Genomic DNA, 19,448 nt, shown 5'->3' with positions numbered 1-19,448 from the left:
ACGACATCTTGAATATGGTGTTTTACATTCCAGAAAATGCAATGATACAGTCACCTTTCTTTCTATCAAAAATTTGTGAATAGGTAGCTCTTTCATGGAAAAAATAGATAAAACTTAAACCAACAAATACACACCCTCCTCCAGTACCCTCACTGGCCCCAACCAATGCCCAGCAATTTAAAGAATCAATTCATTTCCTAAGGACAATCCTTAACCCTTCTACCACAGATACTGTAGTTAGGAGCTTGAAGACTGTGGTTTACTGGTTTTAAATAAAAAAAAAAAAAATTAAATTTGATTTAAATCATGAACAATATACTAGTATCACAAAAGGAATGGAGAAAAAAGACCCCTTGAATTTGACGACTTAGAGATTTTTCTCCTTCAGATGAGACCCACTTATTATACTTCTTAAAAAGCATTTCCAAAGTTTTTTCATGGCATGTCATCTTTAACATAATACATAGGATTCTTGTCATATCTTGAAGCACAAGGGAAAGTGATATTTGATACTTTAAACATTAAAATGTAGATGTACATATTTCATTCCAGTTTAATTTATAATAAAAAATGAGTGTGAAGTTACCGTAACAATGCAAATGAAAGAATTAGTAAACAACTCAAATTCAGAAACCTTTACAATTGATTGAGACAGATTAACAAAAGAAATAATCCATTCAACTTAATATTTAATTTCTTACTAGAAAATGGTTTTAAACAATGATCATTACACCAAAGATTTCAGTGACTTTGAGGTTTTGATGCCCACTGCTAACCTCATGGACATTTATTTAGTGAATAATTTCTACATGAATCTCTGCATAGGCTTTTGAAAACAGAATAAATTAAAGCCCTATTTCCAAACAAAACACATCCCATTCTATTGTGTTTTTTCACCTCCCTGTTTATAGTTTAGACAGTTTGAAGAGGTTTAAACGTGTTGCTAGGCAACTAGCTCCTGAAGCATAACGTATTTCCTTCAACATCCCAGCCCATTCTTTCTTATCATCTTCATACCTGATGGAGAAAAGAAAAGTAATCAATAAGCAGTTTTTAAATAGTTCTGTAGGTCTCCTTGTATTAAATATACAAATAAGGGTTTTCGAGAAAACCCTACTGGCTCTTGTCCAGAGGAGCATGCACCTGACTGGTAGAGTAGCATTTGAATTCCTCCCCAAATATGCCTTCTCTGAATGAGGATATGTCTGAACTTCCTGCCATGGTATTTAATCTGGATGCTTAGGCAGTTAAGCCTTTTCTGGGGATCAAAGACTGTTCAGAGATGAGGAGTAATCAACAGTTAAGCAATCAGTTATTCACCTTTGGACCGATTATGATGGCTGGTCTCTGAGTCAAGGTCAGCAGACTCTACCTTAAGAGTAAGAACTGGGAAGAACAGGGATGGCTAGTCGCCTTGATTATAATTTCAATTGTTCCAATATACTTGTGTGGAGCATGGCACCTAACAGTAGGGATCCCTCCAGAAGAATCCATTCCCCTCCTGCTTTAATGTCCTGTGTGAGGACTACTCTTAGATTTTGCACTTGGTGTTAGGTGAGAACTAACATTAGGTTGTTTCCTCCGGGGACTAGTCATGGTTATAAAGATGCAGGCAACTTGAATTGCTTTGAAATATGTGTGCCTCTCTTCTGCCTGGTGCCTGGAATGCCTTCTCTGCCTGAGGAATTCCGAAACGCTGCCTTTTCTCTGAAGCCTTTCTCGCCTTCCTCAAGCAGAGTTTGTAGTTTCCCCTCGTTTCTCATGTTGTCCTTTATATAGTATCTATTATAGCAGTTATCATTCCTTTAATTTTTTCCCCTATATTTATGTTCTCAACAAGCTCAAGGGTACTTAAGGGCAAATAACATCTTATGCATTTTAGTATCCTCCCCTCCTTCAGAAGCTATCAATAATTGACCCATAGGAAATACCCCCAAATCATTCTATAATGATGAATAAGATTTAAAGTAAAAAATTAAAAAAATTGGCTAATACCTATGTAAGATATGTGCTATCTGACTTAATTTCATCAGTGGTCCAAATTTAATCTTAATATTTGCACTGAGCACTAAGTGATTTTTATGTTGAGAAAAGTAGACAAAAATATTTTACCACTAATAAAGGGAAGAACCCTTGATTATCTCTACAAAATTTGGGGCAACACACTAAGAGATAAGGAATAGTTTTAAAGACCTAATGAAAAAGTGACCACATTTAAGCAATAGGAGGTTAAATGAGTCTTAAAAGCATTTGCTTCCTAGCAGTTATATTTTTACTTTCAGCTTGGCCAATCCTAAATAATGGAAAGATTTCAATAAAAAATACAAGAATGAAAAAAAATGTTTTTACACATCACACCAAGAGGGTCTATAGGTTTAGAATGTAGTATACCGGTATACCGATAGTTTTCGTCTTTGAATTTCATCTCTGCATGTGTGGGTAGATTCACTAGGAAGTTGAGGACAAGTGGGCCGCCACCTTTCTGCAGGTCAGTTGCTGTCAATGTTAGCACACATCTGAGTCACCTGGAGGGCTTGCTCAAACACAGATTGCTGGGCCCCATCCCCAGAGTTTCTGTAGATCTGAGGTAAGGTCTGAGAATTTGCATATTTAACAAGTGCCCAGGTGGTGCTGATGCTGCCTTGGGAACCACAGCAGATCACTGGTTCTCAAACTTGACTTGAACATTTGGAACCACCTAGAGGCATTAAAAATATTGATGCCTGGCTCTCACCCCCAGAGATCGACTTAACTGGTATGGAATATGGCCTGGGCATGATCATTTTTTAAAGTTTCCGAAGTGATTTCTAATATGCAGCAAGATTTGAGAATTATTGCCCTAGATTTTATCACCTGCGCGGAAAACACCCGTACCTAAATTAAAAATTTTACAGCCAGGCAGACAGTGATGAATGCATTCTTGCCTTTCCCCAGTCTGGTGGTTCCCAAACTTGTCTGCACATGAGACTCATCCAGGGGTCTTTTGAAAGTTTCAAAGCCCAGACTATACTGTAGACTAATTAAATCATAGTCAGTAAGGTAGGACAGAGGTGACAGTACTTTCTGAAGCTCCCTAGGTGAACCTTGGGAACCACTGCCCTACTTGCAAAATACACCATCATCAGAGAGGATCCCTTTTTCAGGCTCCCCTCAGCAAGGTAAGGGCTACTTTTAGCGGAGATGCTCTCCTTTGCTGCCTACAACGTGCTCCTGCTGCAACAACTTGGCTTTTGGTCACCAGGGAAGCGTACAGGCTCATGTGGGATCAGCTGATTGACGGCACCATTCCCTAACATCAGTGTTTCTCAACCCTGGCTGCCTGTTAGAATCACCTGAGAAGGTTTTAGGACCTAACTGCAGAAATCCTGATTTAACTGGCCTGCATTGAGGTCCAGGTGCTGGTATATTTTAAAAGCATCCCAGGTGATTTAAATGTGCAGCCAGGGTTAAGAATCACTGCCTAAAGTAGGGATCCGAAAGGGTACGTGCACCCCGATGTTTATAGCAGCAATGTCCACAATAGCCAAACTGTGGAAAGAGCCAAGATGTCCATCAACAGATGAATGGATAAAGAAGATGTGGTATATATATACAATGGAATATTATGCAGCCATCAAAAGGAATGAGATCTTGCCATTTGCAACGACGTGGATGGAACTGGAGGGTATTATGCTGAGCGAAATAAGTCAAACAGAGAAAGACATGTATCATATGACCTCACTGATATGAGGAATTCTTAATCTCAGGAAACAAACTGAGGGTTGCTGGAGTGGGGGTTGGGGTGGGAGGGATGGGGTGACTGGGTGATGGACACTGGGGAGGGTATGTGCTCTGGTAAGCGCTGTGAATTGTGCAAGACTGTTGAATCTCAGATCTGTACCTCTGAAACAAATAATGCAGTATATGTTAAGAAAGAAAAAAAGAAGAAGAATGTAGCAGGAGGGGAAGAATGAAGGGGGGGAAATCAGAGGGGGAGAAGAACCATGAGAGACGATGGACCCTGAAAAACAAACTGAGGGTTCTAGAGGGGAGAGGGGTGGGAGGATGGGTTAGCCTGGTGATGGGTATTGAGGAGGGCACGTTCTGCATGGAGCACTGGGTGTTATGCACAAACAATGAATCATGGGACACTACATCTAAAACTAATGATGTAATGTATGGGGATTAACATAACAAAAAATTTTTTTAAAAAATCACAAAAAAAAAAAAAAAGAATCACTGCCTATTCACTGTTGGTATTTATCCCTGTTTTCCAAAAACCTGATCTTCTCAGCCCTCCATTATTTCATTCTTTTTTTCCTACTGCTTCCAGTCTTTTTCCATCTCAACTTCTCCCTAAGTCTCACCTCTTTCTTCCCTGGAAATTTCTACTTTCTTTTTCTTCCTCCTCCTTTTTTGGGGGCAGATGAGTTAATAGTCAACTTCCCTTTATAGCCACTTTTTTTTCTTGCCCTCTACACAACTAGTTACTATTACAACAACACTAGGAAATGATGTTTGATGCATAAAATAATTGCTTGGTTAAGCCAGGGCCTTTCAGCCTTCCCGTTCACCAGGGAATAAGGCATGTGCTGGGTCAGGTGTAGAACCAATACCACTTCCACTCTCAGCCTTGGTGGTATGCCTTCATTGATCACTCTTCTAAAGCTGTACCTACAAATTTAAATGTGCATGCAAATCACCTGGGAATCTTGTTAAAATGAAGTTTCTGATTAAGTTTGGGGTGGGGCCTGGGATTCTGCATTTCTAAGCTCTCAGGAGATGCTACCACTGCTGGTCCATAGACCGTCCTTTGAGTATGTCTGAGGTTCTGGACAATCTGGTGACAGACCAGGTAAGGGCATCCATCCTTGAGAGTGAGGACTGGCCTTTAAGCATGAGTTTGGCAATTTCTGGTTGAGTGTACAGTATGAATTCGCTAATGCTCACCTCAGGCAACTGAGATCTACCTCCTATAAATTTTTCTCAGCAAGCACAGTTCCTGGGCTGAAAGCAGCAGGCACCATTTGGCAGACCATGCGGTATCCTAAGGTAACTAGACATCTGCATAGTGTATGCCCTGCCCAACTATGTGACTCTCCGTGCAGGACACAACCTACACTTCTGCTCCCAAGACTTCTTGTATATACATACCCTGGTCTCCAGGCGATAGTCACAGCATTAGAAACGATGGTAAAATTTTCCACCCCCCACACACTGTAGAAATACTACATTCGTTTTAAGCCTAACTTTAAAATATTCAACTGAATAACAACTGCAAGTGTCATACTTGGGACATCTGCCCAGCACCTATCTGGGAGGTAAAATGGATTGCTACTTTTCACTTTTTTCTTTTTGAAAAACTTTTGTAACTGAATCCTCAAAAACTGGAAAACCACTTAAATTAGATTCAAAATAGAATTAATGAATTCATGGAAAACTCAAGAAGCTAAATGTTTCTTCAGAACTCTCTTTTCTTAGGAAATAAAGTACTCTCTAGTAGAAAGGTTTGGAAGTAGCCTTTGCTCTACCAGATGCCTAGAGCATTACACTTTTAGAGCTAGAATGGAGCTTAAGGGATCACCAGTCCATGTCTCATTTTGCTCATTTTCCTGATTTACAGACCCAGAAGAGTCCTTCCCCAGGCACAATTAGAAGCAGTACTTGATCCTCAAGTAAGTGGCATATGCAGAAGTCCAGTTAGGTTCGAAAAGTGTTTACTACCAAGAAGAAGCATACATGCTGGGAAAGTCTGGCCTACTCTTTACTGCAGAATTGTTTATTTTATCCATTATCAGTTATTTGATTGAATATTTGGTCCAGAAATGGGAGTCAAAAAAACTTACTTCCATATGTCATTGACTTCAGTGGGTGCAAACTCTTTAGACTCCAGTTGAATCATGGCAAAACCACCGATGGCATACAGGGACCCAGCGAGGCCGACCAAACTGATGGAACTTCTTTCTTGGGGAAATTCAGTCATTACCTCCCATCTAGGAATTATTGAAAATAGAGTCAATGTAAAACCTGAGGAAATGTCAAATGTATTTACTGAATAATTATATAAAATTTTAATTTAAAAATTCAAGTAGCAAAGGCATCTAAAATTAGAAGTTTGAGTTTGTTACTGAAAAATACCTAAATATTCCTTTACTTGAAAGATGTAGCCAGATTAAATATAAAGCTCTCAATATGTCAGTCCCAGAAAATTTCACCTTCATCAGTTAGCATATTCAGCAATGGTGCTATAAACAGGGGGCATTTTGTGGCAGTTCTAGGCCTCCTAGGTCCTACGGTGTTGGATTTCATTTGAATGCATATATATAAATTTTGAGAAACTGATTTCTGTCATTTCTCAAGAAATCTTTAAATCCTTTGCAATAAAGGCATTTGACTAACCTTATATTATCCTAGTTTAGAAATTAGGGTTGGTAATTTTCTTTTTAATGACTTATACATCATCTTTTATTTTAAATAAAGGATTTAAGGGAACTTTTTAATGTTAACAGCCACATGACAACTAATGATAAAATCAATCAAATTAGTTGGAAGGATCAAGAGTCTAGAATGAGTTAATCATTTTGGCAACTCTCTATTTTATTACTCTGGCATTAAAAGTGGACTTTTAAACATATTATCTGTTTTTCTAACTATAAAAGTAGTATATGTACATTGTAGAAAACCTGGAAATACAGAAAGGTATAGAAGAAAACAAATACCACCCATGATCATAGCCTCCAGAATAATCATAAGGAACATTTTAGTGTAATTTTGTTATTTCTCAAAAAGCATACAAATTTAAATATAAACATCTATACATACCTATAAAAAAAACTAAGAACAAAGTATTTACAATTCTGTGTGCTTCTTTTTAACTTCTTATGAGTGTTTATCCATACTATATAGTTTTCAAAAAAGATGATTTTTAATGATCATTAAATCCTCTCCCATAAAAATTCCTTGGTGATTTTCAGATACTAAAGTCTATTTTGTAATCAGGCATTACATGGTTCCTTAAAAAAGTAATGACAGTGCTCTAATTTTTTCTTCATTGCTAAACTATGAGTATAAAAACTATATACTTACCCAGATGAGTGAGCTCAAAAATTTGAAAAAGACTGATTTTACATAAAGAATATCTGTCAAGTATCTTTTCACATTAACTTTAAGCGAGTAAAAGCTTATATATGAATATTTTAAGAAAATTACAAAGAGCATAAAAAAATTTCTGAAGCATTCGTGTTTTACAAACATCACAAGCTAAGTGGAGGTCTTTCCATCCTTAAACAAACTACATATTTCAAATCAAATAACCCGTATGGGGACATGTATACCCATCCACATGCATATGATTATTCAGAAGTATTGCCTTTGCGTGACTAAATTCACAAAGTTAATAACAAGGATGAATTGGACATTCTGGCATTAACTTGAGGGTTATGTGTTCCAAGTTGCAAACACATGTAATGCATCAGAATGTTAGGCATTTCACACCCAGTAAGAGCAGAAGAAACCCAGATCCAGATGCTTTCTCTTAATCCTTGCCTCCCTGCTCTCCTCTCCCCATGCCCTAATTAGAAAGCTTAATTTTCATCCAAAGTTAGAAAGTAGAGTGATTCATACGCTGTAGTAAGATATAGCAACTCACTTATGGGTTGTGAGGTCAAAAGCTTCCACTGAAGCTGAAAGACCATCTTCAGTGACACCTCCTGCAATCACAATTTTGCCTTTATGCACTGCCACTCCAAACATGGAACGGGGGGTTTTCATTGGAGCCAGATCCTTCCAGTCTCCTTTTTTGGGGTTGTAGATAAACACCCTGTTTGTACACTTTCTGTAAACATAAAAGACAACAAAATGGTTAGAACCTTCCTTTTCTGAAGGAAGCAATTTCACTAATCATTTAGCTTTGCTTCCCATCTGAAACACATCAAACAGAGTTAGAAAAACTTGGAAGTATTCTTAATCTGAACATATGACACAAGTGAAGGACAATTCCAAATGTGGGGAACTTAATTATACTAATGGAAGATAGGATAACTTTCCTTTTGGCAACTGCCCAGGCAGAGTAGATTTTAATCCTATCTCCTGCTAAATTCAATGGAAGACAGGAATAGAGTTAAAAAAAATTCATAAACCCTTTATTGTGCCAAGTAACAAAAATGTTAAGTTTATCTTATTATTTGAATCTCCTAGGAATGAATCAGTTAATTTAAAAAAATAATTAGGTATGAAAGTATTTTAAATTTAACTATGTAATATGATGGCTCATTTCATTTTAGTATATACTGATATACCAATGCATTTTAAGAAATCTGGGACTAGGGGTGCCTGGGTGGCTCAGTTGTTAAGCGTCTGCCTTCGGCTCAGGTCATGATCCCAGGGTCCTGGGATCGAGCCCCGCATCGAGCCCCGCGTCGGGCTCCCTGCTCAGCGGGAAGCCTGCTTCTCCCTCTCCCACTGCCCCTGCTTGTGTTCCCTCTCTAGCTGTGTCTCTCTGTCAAATAAATAAATAAATAAATCTTAAAAAAAAAAAAAGAAATCTGGGACTATAGATTAGGCAACTAGTCATCTGAGTAGATGAGTAATGAGAACAGTTTTTACATGCTAAATGCTACCAGGAAAACCTGTACTCATCTGAATTATTCTTAGCATGTTCCTTATGGTTCATTAAAGTTATCCATAATTTAGTGATGGGAGTTCAAAATGCTAAATAATAATTGATTAACTGGATATATTTGTGGGGTTTTTTGTTTTGCTTTTGCTTTTTTTGTTTAAGATTTTATTCGAGAGAGGGCATGTGCTGGTGGGGGGATGCAGAGGCCGAGGGAGAGGTAGACTCCTTGCTGAACAGGGAGCCCAACACGGGGCTCGATCCCAGGACCTGGAGATCATGACCTGAGCCAAAGGAAAACGCTTAACCATCTGAGCCACTCAGGTGCCCCAGTTTTTACTTTTTTAAAGTAAGCTTTATGCCCAGTGTGGGGCTTGAACTCACAACCCCAAGATCAAGAATCACATGCTCTACCAACTGAGCCAGCCAGGCGCCCCTGGATATATTTGGTAAAGCCAAAAAGCAAACAAACAAAAACCCTAACTTTCTGTGAGGACAACTTTTTTCTTTAGTCTTATGAAAGACCAGGTATTTGGAGTAGAAGCATTTCCTCTAATATTTGACTATAAGTATTACTTTAAAACTTCTTTTTTTTTTTTTTAAAGATTTTATTTATTTGACAGAGAGCACAAGCAGGTGGAGTGGCAGAGGGAGAGGGAGAAGCAGACTCCCCACTGAGCAGGGAGCCCGATGTGGGGCTCGATCCCAGGACTCTGGGATCATGACCTGAGCTGAAGGCAGTCGCTTAACCAACTGAGCCACCCAGGTGCCCTACTTTAAAACTTCTTGACAAGAGCATGATTACAAAATCATGTTCCTCAAATTCAGTGGTGTTAACTACTGCAATTCAGTGCTTACTTTTAGATAATGACTCATTTCAAAGTTCTTGACTTTGGCATTCGTCAAGCAATGTAGTCTTGGTTAATCATATTCTCAAGATTAATATATTCTTACTGACAAGACCTGTATGCTTTTACTGACATATCAATTTCCTAGTTACTAATACCACTTGAAGGAAACAATTTAAATCATTTGGCAGGGTCACTACATTTCCAAAGTCAGAACACTGCTTAATACACATTTTCCATTCCATTTACTCAGGAAAAATATCCAAAATAAGATTTTGCACTAAGTTTATAATATGGCCTTCCTTTAAATATTTATTTGATGGGAATAGCTGGGATTAAGGAAAATATCAAAATTTCAAAATATGTTATCTTTGAATATGGATAGACTGTATAAAAGCCCGTTATTTTTTTTAAACAATTATTTATTTTTATTTTTTAATTGAAGTATAACTGACATGCCACATCTTATTACTTTCAGGTGTATATCACAGTGATCTGATATTGTTATACATTATGAAATGATCACCCATGGTAAGTCTAGTTACCATACAAAGTTATTACAATATTATCCGTCCATCCTCAACCTTTCCCCTCTCTGGTAACCACCAGTTTGTTTCCTGTATCCATGAGTATGTTTCTGTTTTGTTTTTTCATTTTTTGTTTGTTTTTTAAGGTTCCCATTGCTTTTTAAAATCACATTTCCTGTGCTATTTGTCATTTTAATTTAATAATGACCATTAATTATTCACTCAGAATATAGATCTTTATTTCTAGCACATTTCCATATTTTACTCTCCTTTCCTGCTTTGTCCATGTAATTTCTTAATTCTGGTTCCCTTTCCAGGATTGACATCTTCATTTATTAAGGAATCTGCGCAAATGAGGACAAGCCAAATTAGGCAGTTTTCAGGGGCAGGAAATTAATTCTATTTAAAGTGAAAATCTTCATTTTACCAGATGGGCTACTGGTTTAATTAACTGACTTCTGGAGCACTCTGAACTCACTTCTCCCTTTGAGTTACAAAATCTTTTTCCTAATGATCTATCCCTTGAGAAGTGCCTAGAAATCAAGTTATATGATTTTTATCCTGTTTTCCTCACAAGAGACTGGGGACGAGTGAGTGAACCGGGTGTAGTAGTTCTGTTTGATCACTGCCTCTTTGTGACCAGTTGTTCAATGTTTTGAATATCACCTCCGTCCAGCAGTAAGTCAGTGAAACATTGTTTCGGAAATAACTGCCCTCTTTTCAGTCCCCATGCTTTTCAGTTTCAAACTCATCTATCTAAATTCTCTTTTATGAATGTAAAGTATAAATCTGTAATATTTTTATGCACTATTGCCTTAGCAGTTATATTTTAAGTATTACATTACAGAGGTACACTTAATTTTTATTTAGTTATGGCCAAAAGAATAAGAAAACCCACTATTTTTTTTTTAAGATTTATTAATTCATTTTAGAGAGGGAGAGAGAGTGTAAGAGCACAAGCAGGAGGGGCAGAGGGAGAGGGAGAGAGAATTTCAAGCAGACTGTGCACTGAGCAGGGAGCCCGACTTGGGGAGCCCAACTAGGAGCGCCCTAGTAGGGACTTGATCTCAGGACCCCGAGATCATGACCTGAGCTGAAACCAAGAGTCCGAGGGTTAACCTACTGTGCCATCCAGGTGTCCCAAAAACCCACTGGTTTTAATGTAGTGAAATATAATTAAAAATTAGCTCAATTAAAGACTTGATTATGCTCCTAAATGCTGCTTTTTCACTGTAAGAATGCTTATGATGGAGATATCATGCTAGTTCCTAGCAATATCCTGGAATCTACAAGTTCACTTCAGCAACTTTTTTTTTTTTAAGATTTTATTTATTTTAGAGCAAGAGAGCAGGGGGAGGGGCAGAGGGAGAAGGAGAGAATCTCAAGCAGGGTCTGTGTTGAGCGTGTAGCCCGATGCAGGGCTCCATCTCACAACCCTGAGATCATGACCTGAGCCGAAATCAAGAGTCGGATGCTTAACCAACTGAGCCACCCAGGGATCCCATGTTAGCAACTTTTAAATTTTATTTAAATTTCCCTTCAGTTTCCCTTAGAAATAATTTATAATATCCTCCAATAGCTTTTCAAAATTTTATTTTGAAACTTTAACTTCCACAATATTACGGGTGAGAACCCAGTCCCATTTCAGTATGTAGATTCAAATGAAAGGAGGAAAGAACTCTCTCGGTAAAAAATCATTTGGAGGGGTGCCTGGCTGGCTCAGTCAGTAGAGCATGCAAATCTTGATCTCAGGGTTGTGAATTCAAGCCCCACACTGGGGGTAGAGTTCACTTAAAAAAACACAAAGGTTTAAAAAAATCATTTGGATGTAAGCCATAAGGGGATTTTAGGGTACTTACTTGTCATCTGTCTTTCCTCCTAGACAATATATCATCCCCTTATGTGATATCACACTGTGGCCATAGACTTTGATAGGCAGTTTTTTAACTTCATTCCACTTTGCAGCCCTGCAATGAAAAGATGATAGAATTTCTGTGCTTTCAGTTAGTACCAGGGTCTAAAATTATGAATATGTATTAGGCATTCATATACCCAAATGCTTAGGAAACAGGAACATCATGTCAACTTACACGGGATCGTAGCATAATACTGAATCCAGCGAAGCCTCTGTTTGAAGGTCTTTGCCTGCAACTACATAGATTTTGTCATCTACCTCTCCCAGACCAAAGAGACACCTGGCTGAAGGCAGAGGCGGAAGTCCAATCCACTCAGATGCTATGTTATCAAGCTGAAAGAAAAACATGTGAAGAATTGTGGAACTTGTTAGAAAAAAGTTACAGTTGTACCGAGAAATATGCTATATTTTACGTGTTGTGTAGAATACACGGAGATAGTCAAAAATATTGCAGGTGAAATAAAACTGCAATCTGAAAGTATCATATTTTCCCTCTGGACTACCAAGAAAAAGGAGAACATCTACTTGGCTTACTTAAAATACCAAAATCTGCAGAAAAGAAGGAGAGAACAGAGTCACTAGAGGTCAGTTAGAACTGTGAGGTTCCTTGTCAAAGTTTCTTCCCCTGTTGCCTTCTTCAGGTTCAAAAAAGGCATCGTAATACTTTTAGGGAATTGAGGAAAGAGAGGTTGTCACTGTAGGGAGGGTCACAGTATGTGAGTGACCCCCGAATGCTATATTTAACACGCTCCCCAAGCCAGCACCCAGGACAGCTGGACCTGTCGCTCAGTCCACAGACAACTGGGATGTTAGGCAACATCTTTTTTCTTTTCTTCAAAATTTGTTTAGGTTCTCTCTGTTTCGCTTTATTACTTCTGACATAGGCAGGTGTTAACAGCTATAACCTCCCAGCCTTTTGTTGGAAGTCATTTGAAATACCCTTGTCTCTTTTTTTGAAAAAAACATTATCTTAGGAAGCAACTTGCTTGTTTTTGCTACTGCCACTTGTGCAAGCCTGAGACAGCTCTCTAAGTGCGCATGCTCCCACAGGGCATTCTGGTATGGCTGGTGTCGGTTCCCGCATTTACTACTGGTCATTTTAAGATTTTTCCAGTTTGCATTTTAGGACACCAAGGCACAAGAACACTGCTTCATGAGGGAGTGCGGTTACAGATTTGTTGTTCTCTGTAGTGCTACTTCTGTGTAGCAGAAGAAAAAGGAATAAACCCGAGAATAACTGGATACCAAGAGTAGGTGCAGATATTAAAGGCTGCGGTCAAGGGAGGGATCTCTGTAGAAGTCTGTGTATATCTTGCCAGTAACTCCGGTTAAAGCAAAGCACTAATTAAGACTAGATATGATGAGCAGTTTACTCCTCACATATGTATTGTTAGCTCTGCATTCACGAATTTTAACATCTAGATTGCGAGCCCTAATGTTTTCATTTTTGAAAACAAATCCTTTGATCAAGACGGTGTGTACTCCAGTAGAAATAATGAACATTTATGAAGTCTTGGTTCTGTGACAGGCTTTATACTAAATGCTCACAGAGCTTTTAAGTGATATTCAAATAGAAGCTGTATAAATACCCTGTTTGTTTTTTAAATGGGAACAGTAGCCATCGTCATCTCAGACTGGAGGGTGCACTGCCCATGTTGGACAGTACGGCCCACATCCCACACCAGCCCCAGTGAGGGCACTTACTACAGCAAATGTAACAGGAGACTGCCTACCAGGCTCTTTCACAGACGAGCTGTCAAGCTATTTAACCTCTCTGGCTCTAGTTTCTTCATCCTTCAGATCAGGGTTTAGACCAAGATTACTTTAAGATGGGGTGCTATTCAAAGATTTGATGAATCTATTAATTTATGAAAAAAATCCCCTCTCTTACCCAGGTAAAAAATTCTCATTGTCTATTTATAGCATATAATCAAAGATCATATTATTCCTAACTTAATACATTTTAAACAGATGTGGCCAAGCAGAAAAATACAATATAAAACCTGATATTCTCATACATGCATTTTCTTGTGAGTCATAAATAACCCTTTTTATAGTCAGGTGTTTTTATCCTGGCATCTTGTTCACTATTTGTGCCTTTTTTTTTTTTTTCAGATTTTATTTATTTATTTGAGAGAGAGAGACTGAGAGAGAGAGCACATGAGAGGGGGGAGGGTTGGGAGGGTCAGAGGGAGAAGCAGACTCCCTGCCGAGCAGGGAGCCCGATGCGGGACTCGATCCAGGGACTCCAGGATCATGACCTGAGCCGAAGGCAGTCGCTTAACCAACTGAGCCACCCAGGCACCATATTTGTGCCTTTTTAAAGGAGCAAGGCAAGGGCAATGACAGGAAGTCGATCTTTTCAACTTTGTATAACTGTTTTTGTAGCTATAAAGAGCATCAAACAGGTTTCTTAAAACAGAAATGAGAAGCTGTACCAATAAAAGTAAGACTAGTAACAAGATGGAAGAGAATAAAGACTAAGTATTTCTTGGATCTATGATTTCTAGATATCTGTCCATCTGTATTTTTTGTTTTTTGTTTTTGTCAATCTGTGTTTTGATGTCATTTTTACTTCCTAGATATAATTATTGCCTTTTAATTTGAATTTGGCTTTTCTGAAATTTCAGTGAATTTAAAATTAGGGCTTAGGAAATTTTCTGGCATGCATTCAAATACTTATGATTATGGCTTCTATTTTATTTTTATATTTCGTAGTTAACACTCTTCAACAGAACTTTGAAAATTAAGAATCATGATTAACATGTATTATTACATTTTTCAAGATTAGAAAAAGCTGGTTAAAGGTAGTATTTTTGTGAATGCACAGCATGTCACACGCTCTCAGAGCACACAGTGACTGTGATATGACATTCTACACTTATCTTTGGCCTTTCCAACTCAAGTGCCCATAAACCTCAGGCTATGGGTAGCTATGACCTAAACAAACTCCTCTGAGCTAGCTGTAAGCTACAAAGTACTGGTATTGGCATTTTTTTTTTTAAGATTTTTTATTTATTTAACAGAGAGAGAGACAGCGAGAGAGGGAACACAAGCAGGAGGAGTAGGAGAGAGAGAAGCAGGCTTCCCGCTGAGCAGGGAGCCCGATGCGGGGCTCGATCCCAGGACCCCGGGATCATGACCTGAGCCGAAGGCAGACACTTAACGACTGAGCCACCCAGGCGCCCCTGGTATTGGCATTATTAAAGATAAAGGTTAAGCCACTGATTCCTTCATAAACTGATAAAATATAACATGTTGATAATATGAAACAAACTCTCTTCAAATAAACCACAAAGAATCTATTAGTTTGGAGGATTTGTTTTCTCGGACACTTCTGTGGTTTCACAAAACAGATTAACTTGTAATAATGTCTAAGTACAACTCTGATCCAAATACATGGGGTCACTTGTCATAAATAAAAATTAATGGGGTGCCTGGGTGGTTCAGTCCATTAAGCATCCAAGTCTTGATCTCAGCTCAGGTCTTGATCTCAGAGTTGTGAGTTCAAGCCCAGTGTTGGGCTCCACACAGGGTATGGAGCCTACTTAAAAAAAAAATCATCATAAATAAAAATTTCTAAATATAATTAATGAATTCAAGTTAGTGACACTGGTATAGGTACTTTTTTCCCAGAAGGTAACCGAAAGTGTGTAAATTAAGTACATAAGTTCTCTTCATTTTCAACAAAATTATATTTTAGGCAGTAGATATAAATGACACGTAAAATGCTACCTTTAAGAACTTCAGATCGGTTCAAGAAAACCTGGAAAAAGGCTGAAAATCTGATCAATTATCATTTTTGTAATGTGTAAAGTACTATGATTTAGGGAAATATATTAACCTATTTTTCAGAAAAGAGGTACAAGATTAAATTTAAGTTTTACTAAAGCACTGGGTTTTGAAAGATCATAGTCACCATCAGCTATAAACTTGACATTTGGGGTAAGAGTATAAAGAAAATCTTGAGTCATCACTTACACATTAATTAGAACCTCATTCTTCAGGTTCTGAAGTGAAATTAACTGATTTAAATATTTCTGTCAGCTCTCGAAGTGGCAAAAGTGCAAGGGACTGGAATAGGATATCAAGTAGAATAAAACACAAGCAGCCTGAATAATTCACACATCAGCTAACGGGATGGTAAATAACAGTTTTCTTTATGCCTCTACTTTTATAAAAATAGCCCTTCTTACCTGGAAGAAGTAGGACTGTAGAGGTTGATCTTTATTTTCTTCATCCACGTATAGTCCTCCTACCACATACACTTGATTTTGTTGGGTAACAATGCTAGAATGATTTCTGGGAATCTGCTCAGCCAATGCAGTAAGGTAACACTCATTTTCTGTGGGATCATAAGCCACTGCAGCTGTGTCATTAACCAAGAGGATGAGGTCTTTGACAAACATTCCATGCCTGGGAATGTCATTCAGGTAACCGGGAAGTAAATCTTCATCACCAACATCCCCATTCACCTCACCAGCCCCAGCCTTCTCTGTATTTTTGCTGGGTTCTGGGAGTTTGCCTGCAAAGGCATCTTTGAGAACTTTGATTTTTTTCTGGAGTTCTGGGTTGCTTTTAATTATATCATCTTTCTCAACATGATCTTTAAAATATTTTTCTGTCATAAGGCGAAAACGGATACAATCAAACACTTCGCTAAGGTTTTTAACCCTGTTTTCTTTGTCTGTTCGCACCCATTTCATCACTGCCTCAAATACTGCTTCTTCCTTTTCTACATTTAGGCTGTCATTTGAAATGACTGAGATCAGTTCCTGTGGAGATAGTTGCATAAAGTCCTCTTCCTTACAAATCTGTACAAAGCGATCAGACACAAATTCACGGGCAGAGATGGCGAGTCTCGGGCAGTCAAGAAGAAGTCCTAATCTTAAGATGGCTAGACAGTTACCAGGAGCAAGTCTTTTCTGAAGGTAAGAAACACAGACAGTGAACACCGAAGGGATCTGAAAGCGGCTGGCCAGGGCAAAAATATCTTGTACATTTCCATCGTTGAGATCAATACTGGCGGAGTACAGGTACTTGATGATTAAATCCAGTACAGCAGGATCCACATTATCTAATACTACCTCCTTTTTTTTCCCCTCATCAATTTCAGATAAAAAATACTCACGGAAGTAAGGACTACAAGCTGACAAAATCAATCTGTGGCAAGGAAGACTTTGGTCACCTGCTTTTAGGGTGCAATCGATGAATTTTTTTTCTTCCAGGAGATCTTTTAGACCATCCTGAAGAAGGGTGGATTGGTAAAGCCGCAGTTCCTCTGTGAGCTCCCGCTGGGAATCCATTTTGTGGGTAACCTGGGTAAGGAAGGGGACACTGAAGGCCTTAGCTCCTTGCAGCACACAGGTCTAGCTGTAAAAAGGCAGATCAGTGTGCTTTGCCCAGCTTGAAGCCTTTGCAATTTAATCCCACCAGCTAAATATAGACACCAACTCTAACAACGGGAATTCAGGAGAGCTAGTTTGGAAAGAAGAGTTGTTCTTGCAGCTGTTCTAGATTGAAGGGAACAACTGGAACTCTTAATCACTAAGGAAACAGCTAAGAAACAAGAGATTGAAATGAAGTGGGAAGCTTTAAGATACATAAAGCATTAGAGAACATATGCCAATAAAGGTATGTTTAAAGAAAGTGTTTATTGAACTGACAGAAAACTGAATCATAAAAATGAGTCAGTCCGCTAAAAATGGTCTAGTGGCAAACTCCTTGGCTGTCTGAATTAATGCTGCAAAGGTCAAGAATATGAGGTGAGTTCATTTGAATACTCACAAGCAAAACCCCTTTTCCAATTACTGTTACATACAAATTTTTATTTTCTACTTAAAACAGTGGTATTTACAATTTTCTTTTAGAAGTAGGAAACCTAAAGACTTCTATTGATGTACTATTAATATAATTAAACAAAAACCTTTAATAACAATACCCCATCATAATTGAAGTAATAAATGCAGAGAAACTGCTAATTTTCTAAGACATTCTAAATTATCCTTCTTAAGTGGAAAAACTATAATTGGTATTGAATTACATTATAAAATTATTTAAGTTATTCATACCCTGCCTTTCTCTACAAAGGATCTGATGTGGCAAACAATTATAAAACAAGTAGCATAAAGGCAAAAGGTTAAAATGAATCAAGTCCAGAAAGAAATAGAAATAGTTAAAAGTCAACACTAGGTAAAGAAAAAAATCACGTATGATTACTAAAGATATCCTGTGATTTAAGTGAAGATAAAAAAAATTAAATAAAAAGTTAAAATACAGAACAGATGAAACTCCATGAAAACAATGTTATCAACAGAACACAGCAAAATCAGGAAGAAGTGCTATATCACCTGCATAATTTGGAAAACAAGCTTATTCAAGGAAAAAAAAGAATATATAACTGAAATAATAATCTAAGTTGCTGACTGTAATAGAACACTCTATTAATTACAGAATGCAGAAGTCATTTGAAAAAAAAAGATCTTTTGTTTATATGCATATGACCATCATATATACCTCTTCATGAACTATTTTATTACAAAATTATACTGTCACATTTTCTGAACTCAGTGGGGCTGCAGAAATACTGTATAATTTCGAAGTTTGGTATTCTTTTTTTTTTTTTTTAAGATTTTTTTTTTTTTTTTTTTTTTTTTTATCTGAGAGAGAGAATGGGAGACAGAGAGCATGAAAGGGGGAGGATCAGAGGGAGAAGCAGACTCCCCACTGAGCAGGGAGTCCGATGCGGGACTCGATCCCGGGACTCCAGGATCATGACCTGAGCCCAAGGCAGTTGCTTAACCAACTGAGCCACCCAGGCGCCCCTCGAAGTTTGGTATTCTTTTTTTTTTGAAGATTCTATTTATTTATTTGAGAGAGAGAGAGAGAGAATGAGCAGGGGGAGAGAGAGCAGCAGGCTCCCCATTGAGCAAAGGGAGCCCAATGCAGGGCTCGATCCCAGGACCCTGGGATCATGACCTGAGCCGAAGGCAGTCGCTTAACCGACTGAGCCACTCAGGTGCCCCTCGAAGTTTGGTATTTTTATTTTTATTTTATTTTATTATTTTTTTTTTTTTTAAAGATTTTATTTATTTATTTGAGAGAGAGAGAATGAGAGAGAGTGAGTACATGAGAGGGGGGAGGGTCAGAGGGAGAAGCAGACTCCCCGCCGAGCAGGGAGCCCGATGCGGGACTTGATCCAGGGACTCCAGGATCATGACCTGAGCCGAAGGCAGTCGCTTAACCAACTGAGCCACCCAGGCGCCCCGAAGTTTGGTATTTTTAAACATCAAAAGAATATAAGCTCCTTGAAGACAGGAATTTTTTTTTGGTTTGCTTTGTTCAGTGCTATAGCCCCAGGGCCTCGTGTGCTCTGTAAATATTTGTCGAATGAATAAATGCCCCCAGATCAGTGAATTGTGTATTTTTAAACTTCAAGGTCTCTATCTATGAGTAAAGGTTTTTTTCTTATTTTACATCACAGTGAAGTCAAAGGTACTGTCAGCTGCTAAAACAACAGCTGAAAGAAGAGCTCATTGACTCTTTTTTCCATTTATAGATGTCAC

General features: G+C 38.2%; 1 protein-coding gene across 1 annotated transcript; it reads right to left on the bottom strand.

Annotated features, from left to right (window-relative positions):
- Positions 1-537: 537 nt before the first annotated feature.
- KLHL41 (kelch like family member 41) lies at positions 538-17,197 on the bottom strand. The gene is made up of 6 exons (XM_036072004.2): positions 16,080-17,197; positions 12,059-12,216; positions 11,828-11,935; positions 7,628-7,813; positions 5,826-5,972; positions 538-1,017 (listed from the first exon to the last, which is right to left on the bottom strand). Exons 1-6 carry the CDS (start codon positions 17,187-17,189, stop codon positions 906-908), a joined length of 1,821 nt encoding a protein of 606 aa, XP_035927897.1. The 5' UTR covers positions 17,190-17,197; the 3' UTR covers positions 538-905.
- Between the last annotated feature and the right edge of the window lie 2,251 nt (positions 17,198-19,448).

The sequence above is a fragment of the Halichoerus grypus genome, chromosome 4 (assembly GCF_964656455.1).
Source record: "Halichoerus grypus chromosome 4, mHalGry1.hap1.1, whole genome shotgun sequence".
In the NCBI taxonomy this organism is placed as follows: domain Eukaryota; kingdom Metazoa; phylum Chordata; class Mammalia; order Carnivora; family Phocidae; genus Halichoerus; species Halichoerus grypus.
This window is presented reverse-complemented; position numbering and strand designations above follow the sequence as displayed.

Excerpts from the sequence above, each read along its gene's own strand:
- KLHL41 (XM_036072004.2), bottom strand. The coding sequence starts at position 17,189 with ATGGATTCCCAGCGGGAGCTCACAGAGGAACTGCGGCTTTACCAATCC. Across the intron at positions 7,814-11,827 it reads GGAGGAAAGACAGATGACAA|AAAGTGTACAAACAGGGTGT; the intron begins GTAAGTACCCTA and ends TTATGTTTACAG. Across the intron at positions 5,973-7,627 it reads TTTGACCTCACAACCCATAA|ATGGGAGGTAATGACTGAAT; the intron begins GTGAGTTGCTAT and ends AATAATTCCTAG.